Source organism: Corylus avellana, chromosome ca1 (genome assembly GCF_901000735.1).
Source record: "Corylus avellana chromosome ca1, CavTom2PMs-1.0".
Taxonomy (NCBI): domain Eukaryota; kingdom Viridiplantae; phylum Streptophyta; class Magnoliopsida; order Fagales; family Betulaceae; genus Corylus; species Corylus avellana.
The window spans coordinates 12,052,967-12,079,483 of record NC_081541.1 but is presented as its reverse complement, the minus strand read 5'-3'; the positions used below and the strand labels follow the sequence as shown (position 1 = coordinate 12,079,483).

The window sequence follows — 26,517 nt, the reverse complement described above, 5'->3', positions numbered from 1 at the left end:
TGATGGTCGAAGTCGGCGTTGATAAACTTGGAGTGGAGCAGGTTGGTGGTGAGGTAGCGAGACCGGAGGAGAAGGAGAGACCGGCACAGAGAGAAGAGGAATAGGCAGCGGAAGAGACTCGACATCAGGCTCAAGGGAAGAGTCACCCAAAGAGGTAGTAGCAGAAAAATAGGGGAGAGACTCAACAAATGTGATATCGGCACTAGTGAAGTAGCGTCGAAGAACCGGACTATAGCAACGGTATCCCTTTTGGGTTGTGGAATACCCAAGGAAGACACATTTAGTAGCACGAGGGTCAAGCTTATCAAATCCGGGACCCAAATTATGAACATAGCAAACACACCCAAAAACCTTCAATGGCAAGGAGAACGGGGAGGAAGAAGGATATAAAAGAGAATGAGGAGAGGTACCATCTAAGACCGAGGAGGACATCCTATTAATTAAATAACAAGCGGTGAGGACAGCATCACTCCAAAATTGTTTGGGAACATGCATATGAATTAAGAGACAACGTGCGATTTCTAATAAATGACGATTTTTGCGTTCAGCCACACCATTTTGTTGTGGAGTGTGAGCACAGGATGTTTGATGGATAATGCCTTTATCAGACAAATAAGAGGCAAACGAATGAGATGTATATTCTTTAGCATTATCCGAACGCAAAATACGGATTTTCTGAGCAAATTGAGTCTTAATCATAGTGCGAAAAAGTTGGAAAATAGAAAATAACTCTGAACGATTTTTCATTAAAAATAACCATGTCATACGGGAAAAATCATCCACAAAGGTCACAAAATAGTGGAATTTATTGGCTGCGATATTAATTGGACCCCATACATCAGAATGAACTAACTCAAAAGCACTAGAAACCCTACTAACAACACGGGACGGAAACGAGACACGATGATGCTTGCTAAGCTGACAAGCTTCGCAAGGCACAGACGTCTCATGACGAAGACTGGGGACTTGATGCTTCAATGTAGAAAGGGAAGGATGACCAAGACAACAATGCCACTGAAGAGCGGAGGCCGACGACTGCAACGCATGAGAGGAAATTGTTGGTGCTAGATTGAGATAATATAGGCCATCAACTTCATGCCCCATACCAATCATCCTCCTCGTCTTGAGATCCTGAAAAATGCATAGAGAAGGATAAAAACTAACTGAACAGTTAAGGGATTTTGTGATTTGACTAATAGATAACAAATTAAAAGGAAAGCCAGGAACATGTAAAACAGATAACAACTCAATGTCAGGACTTAGATGGGTAGTTCCTAAGCCGACCACTTTGGATAGGGAACCATTAGCTAGGGTGACACTTCTAGGTGATGCGACAGGATGATAATTAGAGAGGAAAGTAGACGAACCAGTCATATGTTCATTGGCGCCAGAATCGATAACCCACGGGTTGCTAGTGGAGGATAAAAGACAGTGAGATGCAGTACTTGACTGAGCAAGAGTAGCAGTGGAAGAGGAAGAGGCCTGCTTATGGGCTAAGAACTGAGCATACTCATCTTTCGGGATGGAGATGAGATCATTCTCAAGGGGTGAGCTTGGAGTACCAAGTGGTCCAGCCGGGGCTAGAGAACCCTCATGAGAAGTAACCTGATTGGCAAACCCAGATGGTGTGCCATGTAAATCCCAACAAAAATCCACCGAATGGTTAGTACGACCACAATGAGTGCATTTTCGAGGCCCACGACCTCCAATGCGACCACCTCCCCGATAATCACGTCCACCACGAAAACCACGACCACCTCGACTACCCCGTCCACCACGGGAACTATTAAAGCTACCACGAGTAGCAATAAAAGCAGCACGATCACCATTACGTTCCGTGCTCAATAGAGAACTATGATCAGAAATAGTAGCACGCTGAAGCCGAGAAAAAACCTCAGGAAGTGATGGGAGGTCGGAGCCACCCAAAATCTGCGCACGGACAGACTCATACTCAGGTTTCAAGCCAAGTAGAAACCGAACCACATCTACATCTTGACGTTGCTTTTCCATTTTCTTCAAATCAGTGGAGAGTGGCTGATACATGTCTCTCTCCTTACAAATGGCGACAACCTGATTGTAGTACTCATCCACAGTTTGATTACCTTGCTCAAGCCCAAAGTATTGTTTACACACCTCATAAATCCGAGTGATGTTCCCAGTACCAGAGCACAGACCCTCCGACGACACGCAACTACTGAAAATGCGCCGGTGACACTCAAATCGTGCCGGAAAATACCCAACGACAACGCAAAAAGCAGTCAGCGACACCCAACACCGGTCTCCGGCTACCACCGAGAGTTCCAGCCACCACCTCAGGCAGAATCGGCCGACTACAGCAACCAACCACCAAAGACAACGACTACACCAATTCTGCCGACGACAACGGGTCGAAATCCAACATTGGAGATGGCTCCGAGATCACATTATTGGTGAGAGTGAGCTCGGCGCCATCTCCTACCACGGGCATGAAGCCCAAGAATTTATATTTCTTCAATCAGCAAGATGAATGGGGGCGAGAGATAAAAAGGAACAGATAAGACGTTGGAGAAAGGAGAAAAATACACGATATTAGAAAAAAGAATAAACCCTAGGCTTTGATACCATGTTGAGAGGTTTGCATGAAGTAGGTTTTGAGAAAAGAGGAGGCTCGTTCTAAGATACGTAGCCTACCTCACACATATTATATATAAGCTTTGAGAATACATAAATGACCAAATTGCCCTCATACCCTAATACATTCTTCTACATTCTTCTAACACATTCTTCTACATTCTTCTAACAGGGGGAAACTTTTTCAGAATTGTTTAGTATTGCATGTTGTAAGAAGGCGTGGATGGAGGATAATTTGCAGTTCTCTAATGAACATCTGCAGTTGAATTTATCTTTTATCAAACCCGTGCATGATTGGGAGGTGGACTTGGTGATGGTGTTTTTGGATTTGTTGTACTTCTCATAATGAAACAAGGTGGTAAGGATAGTATCTGTAGGATCCCATCTAAGAGGTGGAAGTTTGAAGTAAGGTCATCTTATCAAGCATTGTCTATTTTGGCTTGTTCACAATTTTCTAGGAAGAGTATTTGGAGAGATAAAGCTCTGTAGAGAGTGAGTTTCTTTGTGAGGACAGCAGCAATAGGAAAGATTTTCGCTTTGGATAACTTGAGGAAAAGGAAAGTCATAGTGGTGGAAAGGTGTTGTATGTGTAATAGGAGTGGAGAGTCCATAGCTCATCTTAGTTTTCATTGGAATGATCAGAGTAAAATAGGTGAAGCCTAGAAGGGTGATAGAGTTGTTAGTTTGTTGGAGAGGTCAATTGGAAAGTCGTACCGTTTTAGAAGATGATTCCTTTGTGCTTAATGCGGTGCACATGGAGACGTCAGAATGCAAGGTGTTTTGAAGATCGTGAGACTTCGGTGGAAGAGCTAAAGAATATCATATTCAAATTGTTTCACATAGGGATTGGGGCGTACAATAGTTCACACTTTCCTAACTTTTTCTGAATTTTTAACTTTTTCTTCTTATTTTCACCTTAATAGGGGGTTTCTCTTATATACTTCCTGTGTGATAGGGTTGCGCTCATCTGTGCTTCTAATAAAATTAATCTACTTATCAAAAAGAAGAGCCAGCGATGAAAAATCAACTGAAAACATCCAAAAGCTAAGGTAATAGTTCATGGCAAAGCGTAAAAAGGACCATGTATGTTGCCATACATGAAGTCATATGCCGCTGCCTCTTCACTAGAAGAGCAAACCTCATAAGAAGAAGAAAAAAAAAAAGAGAGAAAAATGCCATAATCTAGAAAGGGGATGATTTTGCACTGTACAAAGAAATAACTATTTTAAAGGGGCCCCATGTCTCTAGCCGCTGAATGATGATAGAATTATAAGAATAATATACTCACAGTTTCTGAAACTGCTTCTCAATTTGCACGGAATTCGATGATAAAACCTGAGAATAATCATTCTTATACTTCCATGAAGACTGAGGTGTCATGCTGGCAGGCTGCAGCAACATGGAAAGAAAAATTATATTTAACAAATTGAAAATTCTACACTAAGAGCAAGAAATATTAGGAAAAACAAAAAAAAAAATAGACTGAAGATATATGAAAATGAAACTTCTTACACCTCCATATAACATACAAAGAACATTCTGACAAAACAACATTGTGACTGAGACACCATGCTGAAGAAATAAAGAAAGAAACTGAAAAAAAGCTTCCTAAGGACTATATCGTCAGAAGAGTAGCATTCAACTTATCAGTTGCCAATTTCACATGCTATCAGAGGAGCTGCAGTTTGATCTATACCTGCTTGATATCAAAACTCAAGTAAGAATTTTTATTGACAGCAGGCCATTCCAAATTAGATATTTCCGGACCAAATGAAGTCGATTCTGGGCCATCAAGTTGAGACAATGTAGCTCCAGAATGGGCATTGTTCAGTTCATCCACTTGACGATTGAATTCTGGCTTCAAAGATTCAAGCTCATCTAGTACCAGAAACAATCTCTGGAATGCAAATATGAAAACCGCATGAAAACATGCCACCATATATTCCACATTTAAGAAAAAAGTAAAAAGATAGAATAGTATGCCTCACCTTCTTATTTGTTGATCTCTCTTTCAGATGCAGAACCGGGTAATCTCGATGAAATGGTATTGTTTCAGACACCAAACTGCAAAGAGTCAAAAATAAGCTTATGCATTCAAATATAGCAAAACTGTTTTTCAGCAACACGGGAAATGACCCCAACAATTTTCTTTCCTTACCTGGAATATCTAAGAAGTATGATATATAAATCTACAACATTCATCTCCTCCCGATAGATACTAGCCTGAGCATGCCGAACATCAAAAAGAAAATAAAAAATCAGCCACTGTAAATAAAAAGATTGTTCCACAAAACTCCTGCTTCATCATTGGGCTGTAACTAATATTATACAATCAAATTCCGAGATAAGCTATAGACAATATAGGCAAAATTTCAGCAATGCTGAGATTCTATCAAAACCTACTATCACATCCACATCATCTGCGAATATCAGCAATTGCTTCCTATATTCCATTTTACAATAGAACTCAGAAGCACGTTTATTACTCGCACCTTCAACAAGTTTCCCAACACAGTTTCAAGAATTCAGAAGCTTTATAGCTATGAAAACCCTAGAGCAGCTAATTTCCTTCGTGAAATAAAACTAAAACCCTAATCGAAAACAGCAATGAAATTGAAACTGAGATTTATCAATCACAATTGCATATATTAAGAGAAAATCAAAGGTTCGATTACTAATTCATGAGAGAATTGGAGGAACCTGTTTGAGGAGAGTATCCGCTATCCGGTAGTAATAGTGGAGGGGAATCCGATTGTCGACTTCCACTTTCCGAGCGATCGAGTTCACGTCGATCTTCATCTTCTCCGTCGACGGCAAGGAAAATGCCACACGTCCCCTCTCTCTCTCTCGGTGTTGAGAGCGTGCGAGACAAGTTTTTTAGTCAAGTTTCCTCGTTTCGGAGAAGGCAAAGCCCTTCTATGTCGACATAATGAGGATTCAGAAAGGTCCACCTAATGAACTGTTAAATTTGTGTTTCAAATTGTAATTCATATAAAGATAGAGATAAGATTAGTATTATATAGATTTAAGGGTTAATAGTTGAATTCCAATTTCATTAGGATCATATTATTTAAATTATAATTAGAATTATGATTAATTAGAGTTCTTATCAGTTTATCATTCTAATATACTCTATTTAAAAAAACATATTGTTGTTAATTAAAAATATATAAAATTATTAAGCAAAAACTTGTTTGTGATTTGTCTCCGATTCTGATTGGATTCACTTATGGTCTCTCTTTCTCGAAAGAAGTTTAATATTTTTGTTTTTCGTTGATGGATCCCAATCGCTGCCAATGATTGACAGCCTGAATGTCATTTTAAAAAAAAAAAATGTTATCGTTCATTTGCATTATTTGAAATGCAACATGTGATTGACATAAAATTTTGTTTTAAGACAAATTGGATCAAACTAATAAAGAGTACAATTCAGGATCATGATGTACTGAAATTCTTAGAGAACTAGTTTCTAAAATTTTAGATATAGGCCGTCTATTTTTTATCTAAAGGTCATTGTTCTGCCACGTGTCTTACTACTAATAAAATAATAAATAAAATATTTATTATTTTATTAGTAGTGGAACACATGGCAGAACAATGACCCTTAGATAAAAAGTGATCAGCCTAGATCTGAAATTTCATAAACTATAATTCCCCTAAGAATTTCAGTGAATCCAAATCCACAATCTTCACCCCTAGAATTCGATATCCTCTAGTTTAATTATTATGTTTTATGTAATTTTCAAAAGTAAAGGGTGTTTTTTTTGTTCAATAAATGAGTGTTGCCTTAAATTGTTTTGGATAATTCAATAAATAGGCATTGCCTAGGTTTGGTGATGCTTTGTTACTTGAGCAATTTGCTCTAATTTCTTGAATTATAATGAGAAGTTACAGTATTCTCAACAGATTTCTTATAAGGGAGTCTGTTCTTTAAGTTTAGAAAATATGTTAAAAAAATCGCAAAAAACGTTTCACAGCAGATTCTCTAAATGAACCTTAAACATTATGATTGCTACAGTGGAACCCAAAACATTGGGTTGCACTATTACAATCCTTATGATTATTAAATTTTTATATATATATATAATTAAAAAAATAAATATTTTAATGATATAGGGAATGATTAAGGAAAGCTATTAGGGTGTATTTTGACATAGTGAAGCAAAAAGTAATTTGAATCCTTAAATATAAGGAAAATGACGAAGAAACTGCTGGAATGCTCTTAGTTTTCTTATCAAAAAATAAAAAAAATAAAAGCAAACTTTGATGAAATAAAATTATGAAGAATTTATTATCTTCTTTCTAAAGTGATCACACAACCACTCTATATTTTTTTTTTTCTTTAATTTTTCAAATGTTTAAAGAGAAATGTTAGAGTATCTACTTGGCCATCAATTATTTTTTATTTTTTATTTTTAAATCAACCATTAGATTTGTTGAATTCACCTAAGTGAATGTGGGGGTCCTACATATCCAATAATTAATTGTAAAAAAGGAGGATGGAGAACGATGAGAGAGGGATCGGGGTAAATGTTTTAACATTTCTCTTTTTTTTTTAAATAACAAATTAACTCCAATTATTGTCAGAATTAAGCACATATTTGTCAAAGTATATATTCTTTATAAAAAAGTAAGAATACATTTTAAAAAGTATTTTATATTTTATTTTGATTTGTTTTTGAGTGGGTGAAAAGAGAAAAATAGAATTCAAATACATAGACAAAACCTAACCAAATATTTTTACAAAAATATGCGTCTACTCAACCTAGCACGACCCATTTGAAAGTTATGTGTTACACAAAGCAATAGCATATGTTTGGAAATAAATTCACACTACAAGCCCACCAAATTTTGGGCCAATAGCCAATGATAGGCCCACAAACTCTCATGAATCCTAGCTTATTTTTTACAAGATAATCGTTCAGGTTTATTTCTACATGATAGTTGTTGAAGGTTTATCTCTACACGATAGATGTTGAGTTCTATCTCAACTCTGGACTCTCAAACCAACTTAAACAAGAAGAACTAATTCAAGCCTATGAATAGGTCCCTACAAGGTACAAAAACATCTTCAATAATTTACTATCTTCTCTTACCCTCTGAATATTCTCTCTAGAGTTCAATTAATTGTGCGCGAAGTATGACAATTGCTCTTTTGGTGAAGAAAACTGTTCTAACAGCATATATATATATATATATATATATATATATAACTGAAGTTCAAACCTAGTAATGTTACATTTTGATTTTTAAGTAAAAAAAAAAAGAAGGGCGTTAAAAAATGAAGCACGATATTTTTGTTTAATTAGTTACCCAATTTTATTTTATTTAAAAAAATAAAAAATAAAATTTGCGAGAGATAAAAGTGCTGGAGATCTGAGGAGGAGAGTCCATGATAGGATTGGGTCTGAGCCCAACTGGAGAAGGTAAATTCTAAAGCCCAATCTAAAAAAAAAAGGGTTAAAAAATGAAGCACGATATTTTTGTTTAATTAGTTACCCAATTTTATTTTATTTAAAAAAAAAAAAAAAAAAAAATCCTGCGAGAGATAAAAGTGCTGGAGATCTGAGGAGGAGAGTCCATGATAGGATTGGGTCTGAGCCCAACTGGAGAAGGTAAATTCTAAAGCCCAATCTTGTTAGACCTCGGCCCATGTCAATCTTTTAGTCGGTGATTAGCCGTTAAAGCACAAGAAAAAATAAATTCGTAGCTAGAAATCCAAATCCAATGGAAGGTGGGATTGGATGGTGAAGGCGGTGGGATTAGATACTGGATATTGGTTATAAAAGACCCTTGGAATGCTCAAATCAGGCAACCTTTTTTGCTCCAACAAATCAGACGACGTATTCTTTTTGGTCCAAAGCGTGCAAATTGCAATGGCTCCGATCGTGGTTCGTGAAGTTTGGCAAGACAACCTCGAGCAGGAATTCTCCAAAATCGCAAGAGCTCTCCCCTATCATTGTTTCGCCGCCTTCGACACTGAGTTTCCCGGTAAAGTCTTCCCTGCTAACAGCCGAAACCACTACTCCCATCTATCTCCCGCTGAGAATTACCTGCATATGAAGCGCAACGTGGATGCCACTAAGATCATCCAGTTGGGTCTCGCTCTCTCGAATGCCAAGGGGGATTCTTGCTATGTCTGGGAGTTCAATTTCAAAGGTTTCGACAAGGAAACTGATCTTCATGATTTGGAGTCCATCCAGTTACTGGAGCGGCAGGGGATTGACTTGAATAAGAACCAAGAAAAGGGTATCGAATCTAAGGAGTTTGTGAGGCTAATCGTTAACTCTGGCCTCTTGTGGAATTCCAACATCACTTGGGTCACCTTTCACGGTGCATATGATTTTGGGTACTTAATCAAAATGTTGATTGGGCGAAAACTGCCGTATGATCTCATGGCGTTTATGCGTTTGGTGCTATACTTCTTTGGATACAGGGTGTTTGATATCAAACACATCATCAAGTCGTGTCAGGGGCTCTATGGCGGTCTGGAGAGGGTGGCCAACACTCTTGGGGTTGACCGTGTTGCTGGGAAGAGTCACCAGGCGGGTTCGGACAGTTTGCTCACCTTGCAGACAATAATGAAACTCAATAATGTTTATTTCATGGGTAAATTTTTGATGCATTTTGGGTTGACCCTATACACTTTAGAAGTGGATGTTGGTAGATTGACTGCACCAAAAGTTTACGGCTTGCAATTTCTAACCAGATGCGATCAATACTATCAAAGACATATGTTTGTCTCAATCAGCGATGGAATGTTACAATATTCAGTTTGAGGTTTCCTCTCTTAGACAATGTATAGGATTCTTCACAAATTATTGTAAATCTGCATTTTTTTGTTGAAATGGAACAAGTTTTAGTATTGATTGGGTGTCACAGATATTGCTTACATATTTATTATTGAAACATAGCAATGCTTTGGCAGTAATTTGAGCAGGATCATACTGTTTGAGGCACTTTCTCATCTGCCCTCCCTGTGAAGGATTGCTGTAAGAGCTACAGCCAAAACCTAGAGTCTTATGGTGAGTGAGATTGCCATGACAGAAGTTTGTAAACGTTCTGGTTATCTTGCAGAGTAAAAAAACAAAAAAAAAAAAAATCCTTCCAAATGGGTGAAAAGTACAATAGACGTAGGTATTTACTCTTGAAAGCTGAATAAAACAATACGGTGAGGGTCAGTTAAGAATCACACGCTTTTACCTCAAACAATAATAGATAGCTGAATAAAATCCTTATCCAAGAGGAAATAAATAGATTACAAAAGGCCGAAGTATCTCTTAAACTGCTCTGTATGTTGGTAGACTATGAGTGTAAATGGAAATATGGTTGTTGCATATTTTGCTTATTCTCTTAAACTACGATTTAGGAGATTGTACCTGAACTTTGTTTGGTTGGTCAATTGTAAAGGAGAGAAGGCAGTTGGTTGAGGCATTGTTTGTGCTTACTTGACTTATGAGTTAACTGAATAACAAGAATAACACTGGCTGCATACTTATTTTATCTATTACTGGGAAGTATATGATTTCTTGTCTGTTTGTTAGTCTGCTTCTGATTACTCCCTTCAAACCCAGAAAGTCTTCTCCTGTGCTTTCTCTTTTGATTCTCCGTAGGAGACTTTAGAAACTAGTTTTATGAGGAATGCATTGGGTTAGAAGGTTAAATGAATTGGGACTGATAGTTAATTTGGGAATAACTATTTTAAAACTCAATTAAGAATATCCAAAAGACTTATGCTTTATGTAAAAACTCCAACTCGGATAATTAGAATTTGCTGTTTGTAGGCTTCCTCCACTCCCTCCACCTTTGAAACTATCCAAGAAGAGGTTTTTATCACTTTAATAAGAGTAATTGAAGGAACAGTCTGGGAGATTAAGTTTGTAAAGTTACTGAATGTGTATTGTCTGCCATCCCTCTATTTTGGAAGAAGTGCATCCTGTGTTGGCACTGATTTTAATTGCTTGTGTTTGCATAATTATGGGGACCCAAATCAATGCTGAAGATTATGATCCCAGAATGAGGTTTTTGCTTTAGAATTTAGGTTCTGATATCAAACCTTCCAAGTTTAACAAGCATACATTGATGATATCCTTTCTTTGATTCACTTATCTGATTATTTTTTCTGCCTTATTATTATGCTTTTCTTTTGTTTGGTGTTGCAGACTAGATGTTGTAGGATTGTTGTGTGGTGGCTTATGCATTTTGAAGCTGTGACTAAAGGAGAATGAAAGCAATAATTTAGGCAAAGTAATTGATCTGCAGCCATTGTGCTTCTTGGTCCACCATTAGATCTGTCATTTCATCAGCTCAGCATTCTTGTGGTAGCATGACCATAGGAATTGTTTTATGCAAGATTGAAAAGATGAGCTGATTTTGATTGATATGTAGGTACAGATAATTGTTATATACTGCCAAATTGCATGTGACCATGCTTTTTGCTTTGGCTTGTGCAGGAGATGCTGAACTTGGCTATTAAGTACAGCAAGGCAGTGCAGGAGGAAGCTTTTACTCTATCCTACCTACAACATGCACTTTTAAGAACCCTACAGCAAAGATTAAAGCAATAGTATAAACAAGGATTTGAGGAATCTTCTATTTTAGTGTTTATCTAGCCACACTTACTGATATTCAAGGAAATCCTGATCCTCTCAAGGAGATTTTGAATATGAACTTGTAATGGCATCCCACGGCACTTAGAAGCTAAATGTGAAAGATTAGTAGCAAGAGGTTTATGCCTTGAGAAACAAGTTAAGAAAGGTGCAACAGCATTTTTACTGACTTCTGGCTTTGTGATATGATTCCTGAAGAAACTGTCACTTTAAGTTTAATACCATAAGCCATAAGGTGTCTCACCTTGATGTGAAACTCAGAAATGCTTCATGATTCTTAGCTAGGCATTGCTCCCCCGGCTGCTTTTATGCCCCCCTAATTTGACTCATTCTGCATTCTTTTAGTTCATCTGTTCATTGATTTTGTTTAAGCAACGTATATAATTTTGTATGTGGTTTTATACTGGCAATCAGAAGAGACTAGGTCATGTATTTCCCTAACTTGAACTGGTTGTAAAGATAAAATTGCTAAACAAATCTACTCTTTGTGGTGTAGTTTCTGCAAGGATGATTTACAATAATTAATTTTGGAATGTGCAGATCCCCTAATGTACCTCCTCCAAAGAAGTAAACTTTGTCTAGACACTCATTCTTTGGTCCAAATGGTCTTTGGGGTCAGTGGCTCAGACCTAGTGCGGGAATAAAGGTGAAATTGCTTGTTTACTTCTCTGCTTCTTCTTAAAATACATATGTTGTTTTAGACTGGGCCACACTCCATGAACTAAGGAAGGCTATGGTGAATACAAGTTCATTATCCAAGCAAAAGGACTTAACCCCCACTGAAAATTTAAGGTAATGACTTCTGCTGAAGTCATCTATTCTCAACCAAACCTTTGAACTTGGACTACTTAAATGAGTTCAAAGGAATAAGTATTTTTCTTTCATGGCACTAAAATGAGTTCAAAAGATTAAGCATTTAGCATGCTACTTTTTTACAAGTTTCTTCCTTCTAAATTGTGGCAGCTTGTAAAATTTACAATTTTTTTTATCCGTGGTATTAGCCTGAATCAGTTCGACAATGTGATATTGTTACATTGCTGCAGGATGTTATTCCAATTCCTCAATCAAAAGTTGCAGATCTGAGACCTGGACCAGCTAAATCTTCTCAGAATGGGATGCAAAGTTCTGATTCATTTCAACATCTATATGTTGTATGCTTCATGCGCTGACTCTTATTTTATATATGCTGTAAAAACATTTGCCTATTTCTTGGCAACATCATGATAATTTTTCCTTTCTTTTAAGGGTCATCTGCATATTCGAGTTCTTGATGGATATGCTTCTAGTTCATTAAAGTGACATTGCAGCTTGTAAAAATGATGGAAGATTTCTTGAGATTGGCTCGGGTAAACACTGAGAAGAATTTAGAGACGTGGTGTTCTTGTAGGTTCACTGGTAAGACTAACTAAATATTTAATAAGAAAATAATACTGTATTTTGCTAGGAAAAAAGAAGTTACAGGTGACTTAAAAAGTTGATCGCATTGTTTCTTATACTTCCAATTTCATGTGGCTGTAGAAAAACAGGGTTTTTCACTTCACTATACTTATAATCCCAAGGCAGGAGTCAACTTTAGATTCGGTAAGATATTTACCAATTAATATTTTTGGTTTATGCCCTCTTTCTCTCTTTTTCACATTTAAGCTTATGCCCTCCTGTTGCTGTTGTAAGGTCTATAGTAGAAAAAGAGAAATGTTTAGGAAATTTTATTGGCTTTGAACCAATGGAATGCTGAAAGAATACTGAAAATTAATGCATCAGAATTGTCTAATGTTTAGGTATTATAAAGAATTTGACATTCTTGGACATTCAATTGTATCCAAGATTAGTTCTTATTCCCTTTGTAGATGTTCTCCTTGATTGCTGATTCAAATGGAAATCATGTTAAACTCCAAATCTTATATTCTGCACATGTGCTTTTACCCTTAATTTAGTTTAATTTAATTGCATTTCCAATATTATTTTCTCTTTTGTGTATATATATATGTGTGTGTGTGTGTGTGTGTCATTTTTTTTTTTTTTCAGTTAAATGGATATGCTGTAGAATACAAAAATCAATTTGACTTGATTAGGAAAAATGCCTCAATTTTTATGGTGGCAGGATTTTATTTTACATACAACTTGTATTTATGTGACATCAACAGTAACAAGGTGAAAACCCCTTTCTGTTTCATTGTCAAACTTTGAATAAAGAGGAAATATTTGAAGTCAAGACAGATTATCTCACTTTCCTCTTGATTGGACTCATGTAGGCATGTTAATTATAATTTTTATTTAGTTTTACATGCTCATGCTCACTTTCTGCTTCAAACATTACATATTGAATTGTTTGTTCATCAAAAATTATGAAATAATTCAATGATCTTATTATATTTTGAGTGTTGGTCTCCATGCTGCTAGCCCCTCTGGTTTCGGATATATATATATATATTAAAAATGATGATCATTGGAAAGACAAGACTTTGGCATGCGACCAACTTGTAGATTACTTGACTTATAGTTTTTTTACTCCTTAACCAATTTTGTTTTTTCTCTATGGATATATTGTCTGTAGCTGTTTTTTGAGCATTATATTTGTTACTATTTATAATTCCATGTTTGTTATGTTTCAACCGGTTTCCTCTTGTTATTTTGTATTTAGACTTTGCTGACACGATTTCTTTGTGGTATCATTGTAGATTATGCTACCAGAAGCAATTGCAATTGTTATAAATGCCCCCTACAGTTACTTCAAGGTTTGTTTGCCTTAATCTCCTAGTGATTATTACATCCAATGTAATTGCGCAAAACAAATGATCTTATCTTTGATGTTACAAATAACCTTGAGTTAGCAGATTAAGTGGGTTTTTTTTTTTTTTGGTCCTTTGTGTATGATGAAAAGAATGTATGTTGCGTACATTATGTTACAAAAAACCTCTAGTTACAAATTTTGTTGAACATTTGGGTGTCTACTCCTGCAAATTTGTGCCAAAAGTAATGGGGAAACCATAGGGAATATGTATACATTGGCAACTGGCAAGCCAACCACTGGGACTCGATATGGTTGTTCCTTTTTTTTGGGGACAAATTATGGAAAAACATTGGAAATGTGTGTGGCATGGTGACCAGTGTTTGTTGTCAAGATATCTTGGAATCGGGGATGTGAGTTATATTTGGGTAGGAATCCAGTTCTCGCTAAAAAAAAAAATTAGTTTAGTGACTTGGGTTATTTGGGATTTTTTTTTGGCCAAAAAAAGGCTCCAATTGATTTAAAAACGCTTGAATAGGGGCACTTGGCGCACGTCTCAAATTATAGCTACTGGACTTCAATTTAGATACGCTTGTATAGTGAAAAACGCCTTCAAAAGGAGACATTTTAAGCCAAGCGTTTATAAATGGAGAAGGGGGCGATTGGCACTGTGCAAGTGTCCCCTTTCGGAAAAGGGGGTGCTGGAAAAAAAAAAAGGGGCACTCGTACTGTGAAAGTGTTCCTAATTTTTAGTGGTTTCGTTTGCACAATAAAACGTCCCCATATGAACACATTTTATTCAAAGGCCTCTATTTCAAGCATTACTAAACTTGGTATTTTTAGTAGTGCCTATATTGATTTTGTAATTCCGTTTAGCATAGAAAAAATCAAAATAAAAATCAACCGAGTAACATATGAAGAAGTCTTTTGTTTATCTTGTGCAGCTTAAATCTGGCACCTTTTGTGATGGCTCAAACAATTTGGGAACTGCTTTCTAGATATCTGGTAACATTGGATCAATCGAAGAAATAGTTGGCCAGTAGATAACCTACAGTGAAAGTCTATTTGAATTATTTCTCATTTTTGCGCATAATCCCTTTTCAAGGGATTGGTGGGCCTCTGTAATTCTTGAATAAAATGTCGGCAACATGCCTTGCAACCTTTTTATTAACTTGTAGTGCAAGCATGATTTAGGTTTGATTTTAACTCATGAAGAGAAAGTTCTTGGCAAGTAATAGTTGGTGACTTGCATTCCAACTGCACTCTCCCACTTAGTCGTCTCTATTACTCCCAATTTTACTCCCAATTTTCCAATATAATTCACCAAACCTCCTTCACTTAATTACCATTTCCTTCTCCTATCAAAAACAAAAAGTGCCATCTTTTATATATATAAATATATATCCTTCAGAAAGTATGCGAATCACACGGTCAAAGATGGGTCATGTGTCAAATTGATGCGCAACATTTGTATTATATGTTAGGTGGGTCATTCTAGAAAAGGAACAGTATGTTAGCAACTAACCATCCATTGGTATATATAGGTCTCTCCAAACCATCCTTTCCTCCTCCAAAATTTCAGATTGCCCACAAGCTTCTGTCATGGCAATCTTACTCACCATAAGACTCTGGGTTTTGGCAGTAGCTCTTAGCTGTGTCTTTGTTCTTTATGGCAACTTAGGTATGCAACAAATATATATATATATAAGTTTTCATTTTTAAAGTGTTGAGCTTTTGCACTAATCCTTGACAGGGAGGGCAGATGAGGAAGTGCCTCAAACAGGCGGTGTAGTGTATGATCCGGCTCAAATTACTGCCAAAGCATTGCTATGTTTCAATAATAAATATGTAAGCAATATCTGTGACACCCGCTCGATACTAAAACTTCTCAATTGTTACTTTGGTTTTGTTTTGTTTAATTCCATTTCAACAAAAACCTCAGATTTACAGTAGCTGTGAAGAATCCTATAGATTGTCTCAGAGAGGAAACCTCAATGTGCCTCTTCAAAGTACTGATGAATACTGTGGCGGGCCATGCCTGACTGAGACAAACCTAGTGCTAGACTGCATTGACAACATCTTCACTAACTTTCTGTTTTATAACAAGGCCACTATACAGGATGTTAGGGATACGATTGCGGCAGCCTGTGGCCACGGCCCGGAAAGAGGTAGCTAGGTTTCGTTTGATAAAGTTTTTTTTTTTTTTTTTTTTTTTTTTACGGCTGTAAATGAGAATTATTTTTCTTTTTGATAATCGGCAAATATGGTAATCTAGGGTGCATTTTTGCAGGTAACTTTGATGTAGCTGAGCACATTCAAGCTGAAGAAAGCAATGCACACAAGGCTGTAAATCATTTTCTCTTTGGGCTTGGATTGATGATTATGGGACATGGTTTACTGATTTAATATGTGTATTAATATGAATCACTTTCATGGGCTATGGTTATGGCTTTGATATGTATACTAATATGAATAGTGTTATAGATCATGACCAGTTCTTGCTTTATAATCCGAAAAGACTGTATTGTGTTCCCCAAATATATAGATTAAACAAGTAATTACAAGGATCTTAAAGTTCAATTTTTGTGAAGCAAATTTCAGAAAATTTAAAAAATAAAAGAGAAGAAGAAAAGAAAGGAAAAGAAAGATTAATTATAACTGGTTTAGAGCAAAGTATTGGGGCATTTATATATGTGCCGCGTAGATGGGTCATAACAAAGTGGCACCCTATGAGACGACACAAACTAGAATAGAAGAAGTAGACGGGGAATTCATCATTCTCATAATGAACAAATGCTTTATATATAGCATGAAACAACAACAGCAGCAGCCATGTTTATGTTGTCCACCATCACTATTCACTAGTGATTGAGACTTAATATCACACCACATTAAGGCGATTATTCAAAGACAAAGGTAAAAGCCACAACATTAAACAGTAGACAAAAGAGACTGATTGGAGATTAGCATTAATTAAGCATAGGCGCCAGGGTTCTGGATGAGGTAGCCTTCCACAACTTTGTACATACCCAGCACCTTTTCCTTGCCAGCCTTGATTTCCTCTTCCTTGATCACTACGTCATCCTTGGTATGGTACTTGGTTGTCATCTTATTTTTACTCCCACCTTCAGCCGTTGCCTCAAATTGAACCTCATGAACAATCAATTCAAGCTTGTCAGCCAAGGCATCACCTTCGAATTCGATCACCGTGTACTTGTAGTAATAAGTTTTTTCATTCAGCTCATCAATTCGGTTCTTGACAGTACTAAATTGGCTACCTTCGGCAAAAGTGATTTGCCTGATGCTTCCAGCCCCTCCATCGCCTTGAATGATTTCAATGCTCTTAACAGCCTGTGGGAGGAGTTTTGGGATGAGGATGTGAGCATCAATGACCAAGGCTTTGAACAATCTAGCTGGTGGGATAGGAGAGGTGTACTCATCTGTGTAAGTGATTACGCCCATGATATCCTTTCTTGAGGATTAATGAAACTAGCTAGAATTTCTTTTCTTCAACTTGGGCTGTGAAAATGGAAGGGAATTAAGTGGTTTTTATAAGCTGTTGTTCCTTAATTAACTTGTTTCGATTTGGTTCTGAGGGCTGTCCTGTTGTGCATATGATTAATAACAATTTGCAGAGGGCGTCATTGTCGAGGTTAGTGGTATATATTAATACAAAAGTAAGGATCTCAATGGCTTACGTGTTTAAACTGTCTTTTGAAGATCAATTAATAAATATGCAATGAGCAGAGTATGGATCCCATGAAGCCTGAAACGTGTGCATTGAAGACAACTGCCGGCAGCATGAGAATGAAAACTTATACATCACAGGATGAGAATGAAAACTTAGACAAATGTTTTTTCTTATATATATATATATGGTCGTGCATGATTCACAGCACCGGCATGCTAAGCACGCCAGGCCAATTTTTTTATTTATTTTTAAATTTTTTAATATTAAAAAAAAAAAAAAAAAAAATTGGCCGGCGTGCATGGCATGCCGGCGTTGTGTTTATCTTCACCCACATATATATATACACATACGGTTTATTTCCATTTTAGGAGTTTCCGCCTAATTAGAAGAACATAAAAGCAATCATCCATATTACCATCCGGAAGAACAACAATCTCAATTTTGTTATACGAGAAAACTTGCAGAGGATTTGTCATGTTGTGTTTTGTTTAGTATTCGGATGGATTGTCAATTCAGTCTCCGTCTTGTTTTGAAAATATTAAGAAATCAATTTGGACATCATGTTAAGTTATAAAGTATATCTCTCAATCCTATTTTAAGGAATGGATTAGCTTTGCTATTATATTCTCCCTCACCATCTCCCTTGACCCTAACCGCTTCTGTTAACATAGAAGGGTCGTATTGCGGCAAATCCAATGTTGTCAAACCGTTCGAAGGATCCTTAACATTTTCAGAGGATCATCATAAGCATGTTCGACCTCTTCGACATGAAGGTGGCCTTCACCCCTCAAGATCTAACACTTTGTCTTAACGAGTGACTCTTTATCGGATTCGATTGTTTTTTTTTTTTTTTTTTTGACATGTCTACACAAGGGAAGGAGGAGGGGGGATTCGAACTAGTGACCTCCGCTTTATTAGGAGTGGTCCACAGCCGATTGAGCTACCCCTTGGGGACGGATTCGATTGTTAATAAGGAAACATGAAGCATATTTGCATGTTATTAGTATATCAGTCTACTAAATAACATTACGTAATTATTAATATTTGCATGTTCAATCAATTTTTTATAGCATAGAAGTTTTTTTTTTTGGGATACATATATGTTGACCTCTTGAACTAACATTCAATTTTTATTTAGCTCTACGAACTGACATGTGTGACACTTAGATACACTAAACTACAATTTTTTTGTAACTAAGCTCTACCATTAAAATCAGCCGTTTGTTTCGATGGAAATGTACATGAGCACTTTTTTGTTAACTTTCCTATAACACCCCTCATATATTTAAAACCAAAATAATAAAATAATAAAAAATAATAATCTTAAAACCCAAATGGTGGCCGATGACAGCAAGCCACCCTCATGGTGGCTGGGGGGTGGCTCAACGCATTGGGGGTGGCCAGAGGAACCCCCATTTCAACTTTGTTTATTTATTTATTGAAGTCATTTTTTATTGATTAATGATTATAAAGTGTAAATTTAGTTTTTGAAGGATGAAAACGAGAGTAGTTTCGGAAGACTTTGGTTAAATTTCACTTTTACATCTAAATAGACGGTCAATTCTAACGAAGTGACTTAATCACAATAAAATGGTAGTTTGATATATCTAATTGTCACACTTGTTAATTCATGGGACTATATAAAAAATAATTGCTAGCCCAAGAAGCCAAACTATATTATCCCTTTTATTTTATAAATTAATAGACTCGGGCACCAACATATCTGGTGCCACAAAGCAAAGACATAGAAACTCAATACACTTTGAGGAACACAGGATACATAGATAGTGTCTCAATAAGGAAACATCAAGCATAGGCTTCAGGATTGGCCAAGAGGTAGGCTTCCATAGCTCTGTAAACAGCCAAGCCCTTTTCCTTGCTTGCCTTCATTTCCTCTTCATTGATCTGGGCCCCTGGTTTAGGATGGTACTTGCTAAAATTTGTACATTTGGCTCCCCCATCAGGAGAAGACTCAAACTTAATCTCATAAGAAATTGATTCAAACTTGTCCAGCAAATCATCACCCTCAATCAGTGTGTAACTGTATGTCAATTTCTCTTCGTCTACTGCATCAATCCTATGCTTCAAGTGCTTGATGTGGGTACCTGCATAGAGAGGGAGACACAATTACAAACACTTTGCTCAATCCATTTTGGAATAGAATAATATCATTTAGTAGACTGTCATACAACTTGATAATATGACAGTACAAATTAACCATTGGGTTAGTAGTTGTAAAAATAATAAAAAATAAAAAAATAATAATGTTATTTAGTAAATTGTTATTTTCACTGTCATGTCATTTCAATTGTATGGCAATATAGTAGTGAAAATGAATATAACGTGCAACTAGCCTTCAGCGATGGTGATCTTCTTGATGGTTCCAGGCCCTCCATTGCCCTCAACTGTCTCGATACTCTTAATGGCCTGAGGCAGGAGCTTGGGAAGGAGGTTGTCAGCATCAAGGATCAAGGCCTTGAACAGCTTTGGTGCTGGGATGGGGCTAGTGACCTCATCACTTAGAGTGTGAACACCCATGATCGAATATATTCAGAATTTAGAGATGGTAGAAAATGCAGGACTGATTGGAATGGTGCACAACAAAGGTGATATTTATAGATAGAGAAGATGCTACTTTGTGCAAGTTTTGCTACATCTAACTCAGCAGGTAGTTGGATTTTGTCTCATCAAATAATTACCTACCTGTATTTTCTGTGGCACATTATGATTTTAGATCTTGTCCCTTTCATGTTTTGTTGTGTTTTTGTTTTTTTTTATTATTATTATTTTGCGTAATTAGCTTATTACAAGTGCCGGAGAAAGCCCATATCTTGCAACATTTCTGGACAAGCATACAAAAAGCTTGGATCTTTTGCTCTCCCAAAAAGCCTTGTTTAGTTTACAGAAACTTGCATTTCATTACTTTTTTAGGTGGGTGGGTGCATCTTACAAGTTTCTGCAACAGAAAAGAAAGAATCAGGAAGCTTATAATAATGAAACAACTCCATTCTTAAATAGCCGGGAAAATGTGGTAACCATCATAAGTCGTGGTATTTATTTTGTCTAGCCGTGCACCTCAAAGCAAGTAGGATTTGACTAAAATGTTTTTCGTCGGAAATTATTTTTCGCTGAAAAAGTTTTTCTAGGCATTTGGCGAATACGAAAAATTACAAATATTTATTTATTTATTTTTATTTGTATTCAATTATATTAAATTTTAAATTATAATAATGTCATGATCGGATCCCGGTGAGGTCCTAACGATGTCCCGACTAGGTCCCAATAGGGTACCGTCCGGGTTCCATTCAGGTCCCAACAATGTCTCAACGATGTTCAAGCCGAGTGCTGTGCAGAGTCCCAACCATCTTTCGGTGGAGTCCTGACGACATTCTAGTTAGGTATGTTCATTTAAAAATTAGAAACTCAAACTCGAAAAATAATTTACGATTTTCAAAAATAAAAACCATTTTACGAAAATTAAAGAAAAATTGTCGGTCAAACCAAAAATATTTTTCAAAAATCATTTTATGTCAAAACAAATAAAGCCTAAGATTGTATTTCTTTCTTTCTGAACGAAGGAACATAAGGTGAGATTATGGGTTATGATCCGTTAAATTACATGTGACACTTATCAACAAAAAACCTTCTGTTTGAATCAATGAAATCAATAAAATGGACATGTTATGAAAAAATTGGATTACTCTTTTTTTTGACAGAAAGAATCACATTTCAGAAGAGAAATTATTGTGGATTCGCACTTAATCCTGGTCTTCATTCTTCACTAAAATCTGACACATTGAACTTGATTATGTCTGCAGAGGTATCTCATCTCCATTGACTTGGAAAAAGAATTAAATCACTTGGCGTTATAACCACCTCAAATCTGCTCATATAAAATATGACCTTAAGCCAGAAAAATCCGAAGTAGAGGGCACACATCACCCTTTACTTCAAAGCACCGACAGAAGAAATCCAATGTAATAAGATAAATCCACTAATAATCTCCCTCCCTCTCTTTTTCTCTTCCTCTCTTGCTCCCTCCCTCAAGCAGAAAAAATAAAAGGAAAAGGAAAAGAAATACATAAGAATTATCTACACAACCTGCTGCGTATTTATGTCTACTCAAGAAAGCCAACATTCAAACCCAGGATGCGAATGGTACCATCCTACAACCATCTCTAGTCTGCAATACCAAACAAAAGAAAAGCAAAATAAGGCAGAAAAAAGATTCAGATAAGTGAACCAAAGAAAGGATATCATCAATGTATGCTTGTTAAACTTGGAAGCTTTGATATCAGAACCTAAAATCTAAAGCAAAAACCTCAATTTGGGATCATAATCTTCAGCATTGATTTGGGTCCCCATAATTATGCAAACACGAGCAATTGAAATCAGTGCCAACACAAGATGCACTTCTTCCAAAATAGAGGGATGGCAGACAATACACATTCAGCAACTTAACAAACTTAATCTCCCAGACTTTTCCTTCAATTACTCTTATTAAAGTGATAAAAACCTCTTCTTGGATAGTTTCAAAGGTGGAGGGAGTGGAGGAAGCCTACAAACAGCAAATTCTAATTATCCGAGTTGGAGTTTTTATATAAAGCATAAGTCTTTTAAATATTCTTAATTGAGTTTTAAAATAGTTATTCCCAAATTAACTATCAATCATAATTCAATGACCAAGTCCCAATTCATTAAACCTTCTAACCCAATGCATTCCTCTTAAAACTAGTTTCTAAAGTCTCCTACGAAGAATCAAAAGAGAAGGCACAGGAGAAGACTTTCTGGCTTTGAAGGGAGTAATCAGAAGCAGACTTACAAACAGACAAGAAATCATAAACTTCCCAGTAATAGATAAAATAAGTATGCAGCCAGTGTTATTCTTGTTATTCAGTTAACTCATAAGTCAAGTAAGCACAAACAATGCCTCAACCAACTGCCTTCTCTCCTTTACAATTGACCAACCAAACAAAGTTCAGGTACAATCTCCTAAGTCGTAGTTTAAGAGAATAAACAAAATATGCAACAACCATATTTCAATTTACAATCATAGTCTACCAACATACAGAGCAGTTTAAGAGATACTTCGGCTTTTAATATTAGGAAAAACAAAAACAAAAAAAATTACATTTAACAAATTGAAAATTCTACACCAAGAGCAAGAAATATTAGGAAAAACAAAAACAAATTGACTGAAGGTATATGACAAAAATGAAACTTCCTACAACTCCATATAAGATACAAAGAACATTCTGAAGAAACAACATTGTGACTGAGACGCCAGTTGAAGAAGTAAAGAAAGAAACTGAAAGAAAGCTTCCTAAGCACTAGAAGAGTTAGCATTCCAATTATCAGTTACCAATTTCACATGCTATTAGAGGAGCAGCAGTTTGATGTATACCCGCTTAATATCAACACTCGAGTAAGAATTTTTATTGACGACCACTCCAAAGAAGATGTCTCCGAACCAAATGAAGCCGATTTTGAGCCATCAAGTTGAGACAATCTAGCTCCAGAAGGGGCATTGTTCAGTTCATCCACTGGACGTTGGAATTCTGGCTTCAAAGATTCAAGCTCATTTAGTACTGGTAACAATCTCTACAATGCAAACATGAAAACTGCATGAACACATGCCCCACCATATATTCCACATTTAAGAAAAAGTAAAGATAGAATAGTATGCCTCACCTTCTTGTATCGTGTTCTCTCTTTCAGATGCAGAACCTGGTAATCTTGATCAAATGGTTCTGTTTCAGACACCAAACTGCAAAGAGTCAAAAATAAGCTCATGCATATGTAGCAATACCATTTTCAGCAACATGGGAAATGACCGCAACAATTTTCTTTCCTTACATGGAATATCTAAGAAGTATGATATACATATCTACAGCATTCTTCTCCTCCAATGACACCAGACCTAGAAAACAGTTCCCAAATCGTTTCAGCCATAACCAAAGCAGCCAGATTCAAGCTGCACAAGAGAAACAAGAGACAGACTTCATTCATTATTTGGATGATTTTCATCGATTTTGATGCTAAAAGGAATTACAAAATCAATATAGAACTGGATTGCTACCCAAATATAACTCACATCCCTAATTCGAAGAAATCTTGATAACAAAAACAGGTCACCAAGGCACATACAGCCATTGATATCACATAACTCCAACCCACATTGCACTGTGACAAAATTACAATGCCAACATCTTATGTGCTTGCAAGGGAGTACTTGTAAACAATATCACTCGATTTCAATTGAGTAAAACACAGATTTTGGACAAAGAAGATAGTGCCAGGATAATCCAAAAGATAGATTCTACACCTATTTTAGCACCAGGTATCCAACTAACTATTTGTTCATTGGGCTAATGTTGATTTATGAATGGCAGATATGTTTAACCCACTCTCTTTTTTTTAACAAGTTGAACACCTCACTAATGTCAACTCATGAATAACAGATAAAATACGTATGCCTAGCTGATTCACCATCCCAGAAAAAAAATAAAAAAAGGAGGAGAATAACCCAATATAAGGGAATGCCTGAATAGTGGAACTTAAAGTTCAGATAAATTTAAAAGGCTTAATATATTTATAGAAAATTGCTTAAAGACATCATTTCAACAGCTCAACATGCATATCCTACCAGGGACCAGTGCAATTTGTCTAATAGAAATTAAATATAGAAGATTAGACGAACCGTAATAGCCCAGTTCTACAAGTTGGGATTGGACTTCAAAGAAACTCCTTTCTCACTACATTTCTTTACCAAATTCCGAGCCTCTTCAAAGTGGGCCAGCAGAACCAGAGTTTACAAAATTAAATTACATGTATAAGAATCAGGAACACAGCCATTTGCTTCCATGGAGTGAAACATCTCTTTAGCTTCAAGTGATCTCCCACATTTGCACAAAGCCTTGATCAAAGCACTGTATGTATAATTATCAGGATTCAAACCTAGTCTCATCATGGAAGCAAAAAGGTTCTCAGCTTTCTCAACCTCATTCAGCCTGCAAGAACTTTGAATAAGAGCGTTGAACGAGAAGGTATCTGGTCTTATTCCATTGGCTTGCATATGTCTTAAAAGTTTCATTGATCTAGCAACATCGCCAGTGACACACAAAGAGCGGATCAATATATTGTATGTGACTGCATTTGGAGGGATACCCCACTCAACCATTTCAGTGAAACAATCAAAAGCATCACCAAGTTGGTGTACTCGACAAAGACCATATATTATTGAACTAAATGTGAAGAGATCAGGCTTAAAACCATGTTCTAAAAGCATTGCCAACAGTTCTCGCGCCTTACCTATCTCTCTCTCCTTGCAATACCCATTAATAAGGGTATTGTAAGTGACAAGGGTTGGATCAATTCCTCTATGCTGCATGTCTTTGAAAGTCTCAGACGCCCTGTCCATCTTATTGGCTTTACAGAAGCAATCAATTACCATGTTATAAGAAAATACATTGGAAACAAGTCCATCCTCGACCATTTGATCCAAAAATTGATTCCCATCCTCACTTCTTCCCACCTTGTATGTAGATTCAATTAGGGCAAGATAAGTACTAAACCCTGGCTTCACACCTCGTTCTATAAAACTTCTAAATATCTCACACGTCTCAGTCAAATCTAATCCCTTTATCAGACAAGCCATCGTGATATTAAACATTGAACTGTCAGGCAAATGACCTTTTGTTCCACAATCTTTTAAGAACCTGGCAGCCTCTCCTGCCATAGAGTTATTCGAGAGACAATACAAAATAGTATTATAAGCTAATTTACAGAAGACAGGCTTCCTCTCCACAAATCTTGATAATAACTGAAAAGCCTTACTAGGGGCTACACAACGAAACACTCCATGAACCAATGACCTAATAGTAGCTTCACTTGGACTCACATTCCTCTCCATCATCGTCTCTAAAAGCCCAAAGGCTTCATCAACCCTTTTGGCATTACAAAATCCATCAATCAATATTGTATACGTGAATACATTTGGTGAATATCCCAAGACCTCCATCTGCTTGACCAAACGAAGTGCCTCATCCACCACGCCAATCTTGCAAACTCCATGAATTAGGATATTATATGTGAACCTATCAGGATTGCAATTATCAGCCGCCATCTGTTGGAACTTCAGATACGCCAAGTCAAGCGAATTGGCTTTCACCAATGCATCTATCACCGCATTATACAACCTTGTGGTTGGACTAAGACCCAAAAACGAAATTTGGCCAAAAACTTCAGCACAATATTTTGCCAACCCCAATCTTCCCCAACTACCAATCAATACACAAAGTAGGTCTTCTGTTACCCGACAACCAGAACTCCTAATTTCCTCAAGCAATTCAACAGACAGAACAACCGGACCTTTCCGGTAAAGGGTGTTAGCTAAGACACCTCGAACCGGTTGATTCTTTGCGAATAACGGGACGATATTCGAAACCCAGATATAAAACTTCAAAGAGTGTAATGGGTTTTCTTGAGTTTGCAAGACACTCACTACAGACTGAGGATTCAAAATTATCCTCCTCGCCTTAACCTCGTGGCTTAGCAGTAAAAACCAGTCCTTTCTCGATAAAGATTGAGAAACGTATTGGTGATCAATCGTTTTAGCACTCAATGTGCGTTTATCAACTGGAATGGGAGACTTTGAAATGTAAACCGACTTGGGATTCCTCGACTGAGAGTTTAGTGGAGAACGGTTACCTCTTGAAAGAGCTCCAAAGTTGTTTGAACGAGCTTGATTAGTGACTTTCTTGGATTTGGCCTTTGATGGGGTATCCCTCTGAAGTCTCTTCTTATAGCAAGCTTCTTCAGGTAGACTCCTGATTGCAGGTGAAGCCCTGGAAGTTAAGGAAGATAGCCCCCTCATGTCC

At 36.7% G+C, this 26,517-nt stretch overlaps 6 protein-coding genes across 6 annotated transcripts in view; 2 read left to right on the top strand and 4 right to left on the bottom strand.

The window, feature by feature from the left end:
* LOC132167501 (AMSH-like ubiquitin thioesterase 3) overlaps positions 1-5,559 on the bottom strand; it is a 23,282-nt gene extending 17,723 nt beyond the window's left edge. Inside the window, exons 1-5 of the mRNA XM_059578497.1 lie at positions 5,311-5,559; positions 4,769-4,833; positions 4,599-4,674; positions 4,307-4,507; positions 3,899-3,999 (exon numbers count right to left, since the gene is read on the bottom strand). Coding sequence (XP_059434480.1) covers positions 3,899-3,999; positions 4,307-4,507; positions 4,599-4,674; positions 4,769-4,833; positions 5,311-5,409 — 542 coding nt within the window. The 5' untranslated portion in view covers positions 5,410-5,559. The remainder of the gene's footprint in view (positions 1-3,898; positions 4,000-4,306; positions 4,508-4,598; positions 4,675-4,768; positions 4,834-5,310) is intronic.
* A 2,906-nt stretch (positions 5,560-8,465) lies between these two features.
* Positions 8,466-12,518, top strand: LOC132182409 (probable CCR4-associated factor 1 homolog 11). Its single transcript, XM_059595685.1, has 3 exons — positions 8,466-9,269; positions 12,263-12,370; positions 12,465-12,518. Exons 1-3 carry the CDS (start codon positions 8,487-8,489, stop codon positions 12,516-12,518), a joined length of 945 nt encoding a protein of 314 aa, XP_059451668.1. The 5' UTR covers positions 8,466-8,486.
* A 3,017-nt stretch (positions 12,519-15,535) lies between these two features.
* LOC132167933 (uncharacterized) lies at positions 15,536-16,470 on the top strand. Its single transcript, XM_059578980.1, has 4 exons — positions 15,536-15,628; positions 15,701-15,795; positions 15,890-16,115; positions 16,238-16,470. Exons 1-4 carry the CDS (start codon positions 15,550-15,552, stop codon positions 16,351-16,353), a joined length of 516 nt encoding a protein of 171 aa, XP_059434963.1. The 5' UTR covers positions 15,536-15,549; the 3' UTR covers positions 16,354-16,470.
* A 450-nt stretch (positions 16,471-16,920) lies between these two features.
* Positions 16,921-17,409, bottom strand: LOC132168074 (major strawberry allergen Fra a 1-2-like). The gene has a single exon (XM_059579148.1). It carries the CDS (start codon positions 17,407-17,409, stop codon positions 16,921-16,923), a length of 489 nt encoding a protein of 162 aa, XP_059435131.1.
* A 1,893-nt stretch (positions 17,410-19,302) lies between these two features.
* LOC132167077 (major allergen Pru ar 1-like) lies at positions 19,303-20,240 on the bottom strand. The gene is made up of 2 exons (XM_059577973.1): positions 19,993-20,240; positions 19,303-19,743 (listed from the first exon to the last, which is right to left on the bottom strand). Exons 1-2 carry the CDS (start codon positions 20,174-20,176, stop codon positions 19,445-19,447), a joined length of 483 nt encoding a protein of 160 aa, XP_059433956.1. The 5' UTR covers positions 20,177-20,240; the 3' UTR covers positions 19,303-19,444.
* Positions 20,241-22,423: 2,183 nt separating this feature from the next.
* LOC132189955 (putative pentatricopeptide repeat-containing protein At3g16890, mitochondrial) lies at positions 22,424-26,517 on the bottom strand. Its single transcript, XM_059604815.1, has 4 exons — positions 24,339-26,517; positions 23,495-23,612; positions 23,330-23,405; positions 22,424-23,239 (listed from the first exon to the last, which is right to left on the bottom strand). Exon 1 carries the CDS (start codon positions 26,511-26,513, stop codon positions 24,450-24,452), a length of 2,064 nt encoding a protein of 687 aa, XP_059460798.1. The 5' UTR covers positions 26,514-26,517; the 3' UTR covers positions 22,424-23,239; positions 23,330-23,405; positions 23,495-23,612; positions 24,339-24,449.

Excerpts from the sequence above, each read along its gene's own strand:
- LOC132167933 (XM_059578980.1), top strand. The coding sequence starts at position 15,550 with ATGGCAATCTTACTCACCATAAGACTCTGGGTTTTGGCAGTAGCTCTT. Across the intron at positions 15,796-15,889 it reads TATGTTTCAATAATAAATAT|ATTTACAGTAGCTGTGAAGA; the intron begins GTAAGCAATATC and ends CAAAAACCTCAG. Across the intron at positions 16,116-16,237 it reads TGGCCACGGCCCGGAAAGAG|GTAACTTTGATGTAGCTGAG; the intron begins GTAGCTAGGTTT and ends GCATTTTTGCAG.
- LOC132168074 (XM_059579148.1), bottom strand. The coding sequence starts at position 17,409 with ATGGGCGTAATCACTTACACAGATGAGTACACCTCTCCTATCCCACCA.
- LOC132189955 (XM_059604815.1), bottom strand. The coding sequence starts at position 26,513 with ATGAGGGGGCTATCTTCCTTAACTTCCAGGGCTTCACCTGCAATCAGG.
- LOC132167077 (XM_059577973.1), bottom strand. The coding sequence starts at position 20,176 with ATGGGTGTTCACACTCTAAGTGATGAGGTCACTAGCCCCATCCCAGCA. Across the intron at positions 19,744-19,992 it reads GAAGATCACCATCGCTGAAG|GTACCCACATCAAGCACTTG; the intron begins GCTAGTTGCACG and ends CTCTCTATGCAG.
- LOC132182409 (XM_059595685.1), top strand. The coding sequence starts at position 8,487 with ATGGCTCCGATCGTGGTTCGTGAAGTTTGGCAAGACAACCTCGAGCAG. Across the intron at positions 9,270-12,262 it reads TATACACTTTAGAAGTGGAT|GATGTTATTCCAATTCCTCA; the intron begins GTTGGTAGATTG and ends ACATTGCTGCAG. Across the intron at positions 12,371-12,464 it reads CATTTCAACATCTATATGTT|GGTCATCTGCATATTCGAGT; the intron begins GTATGCTTCATG and ends CTTTCTTTTAAG.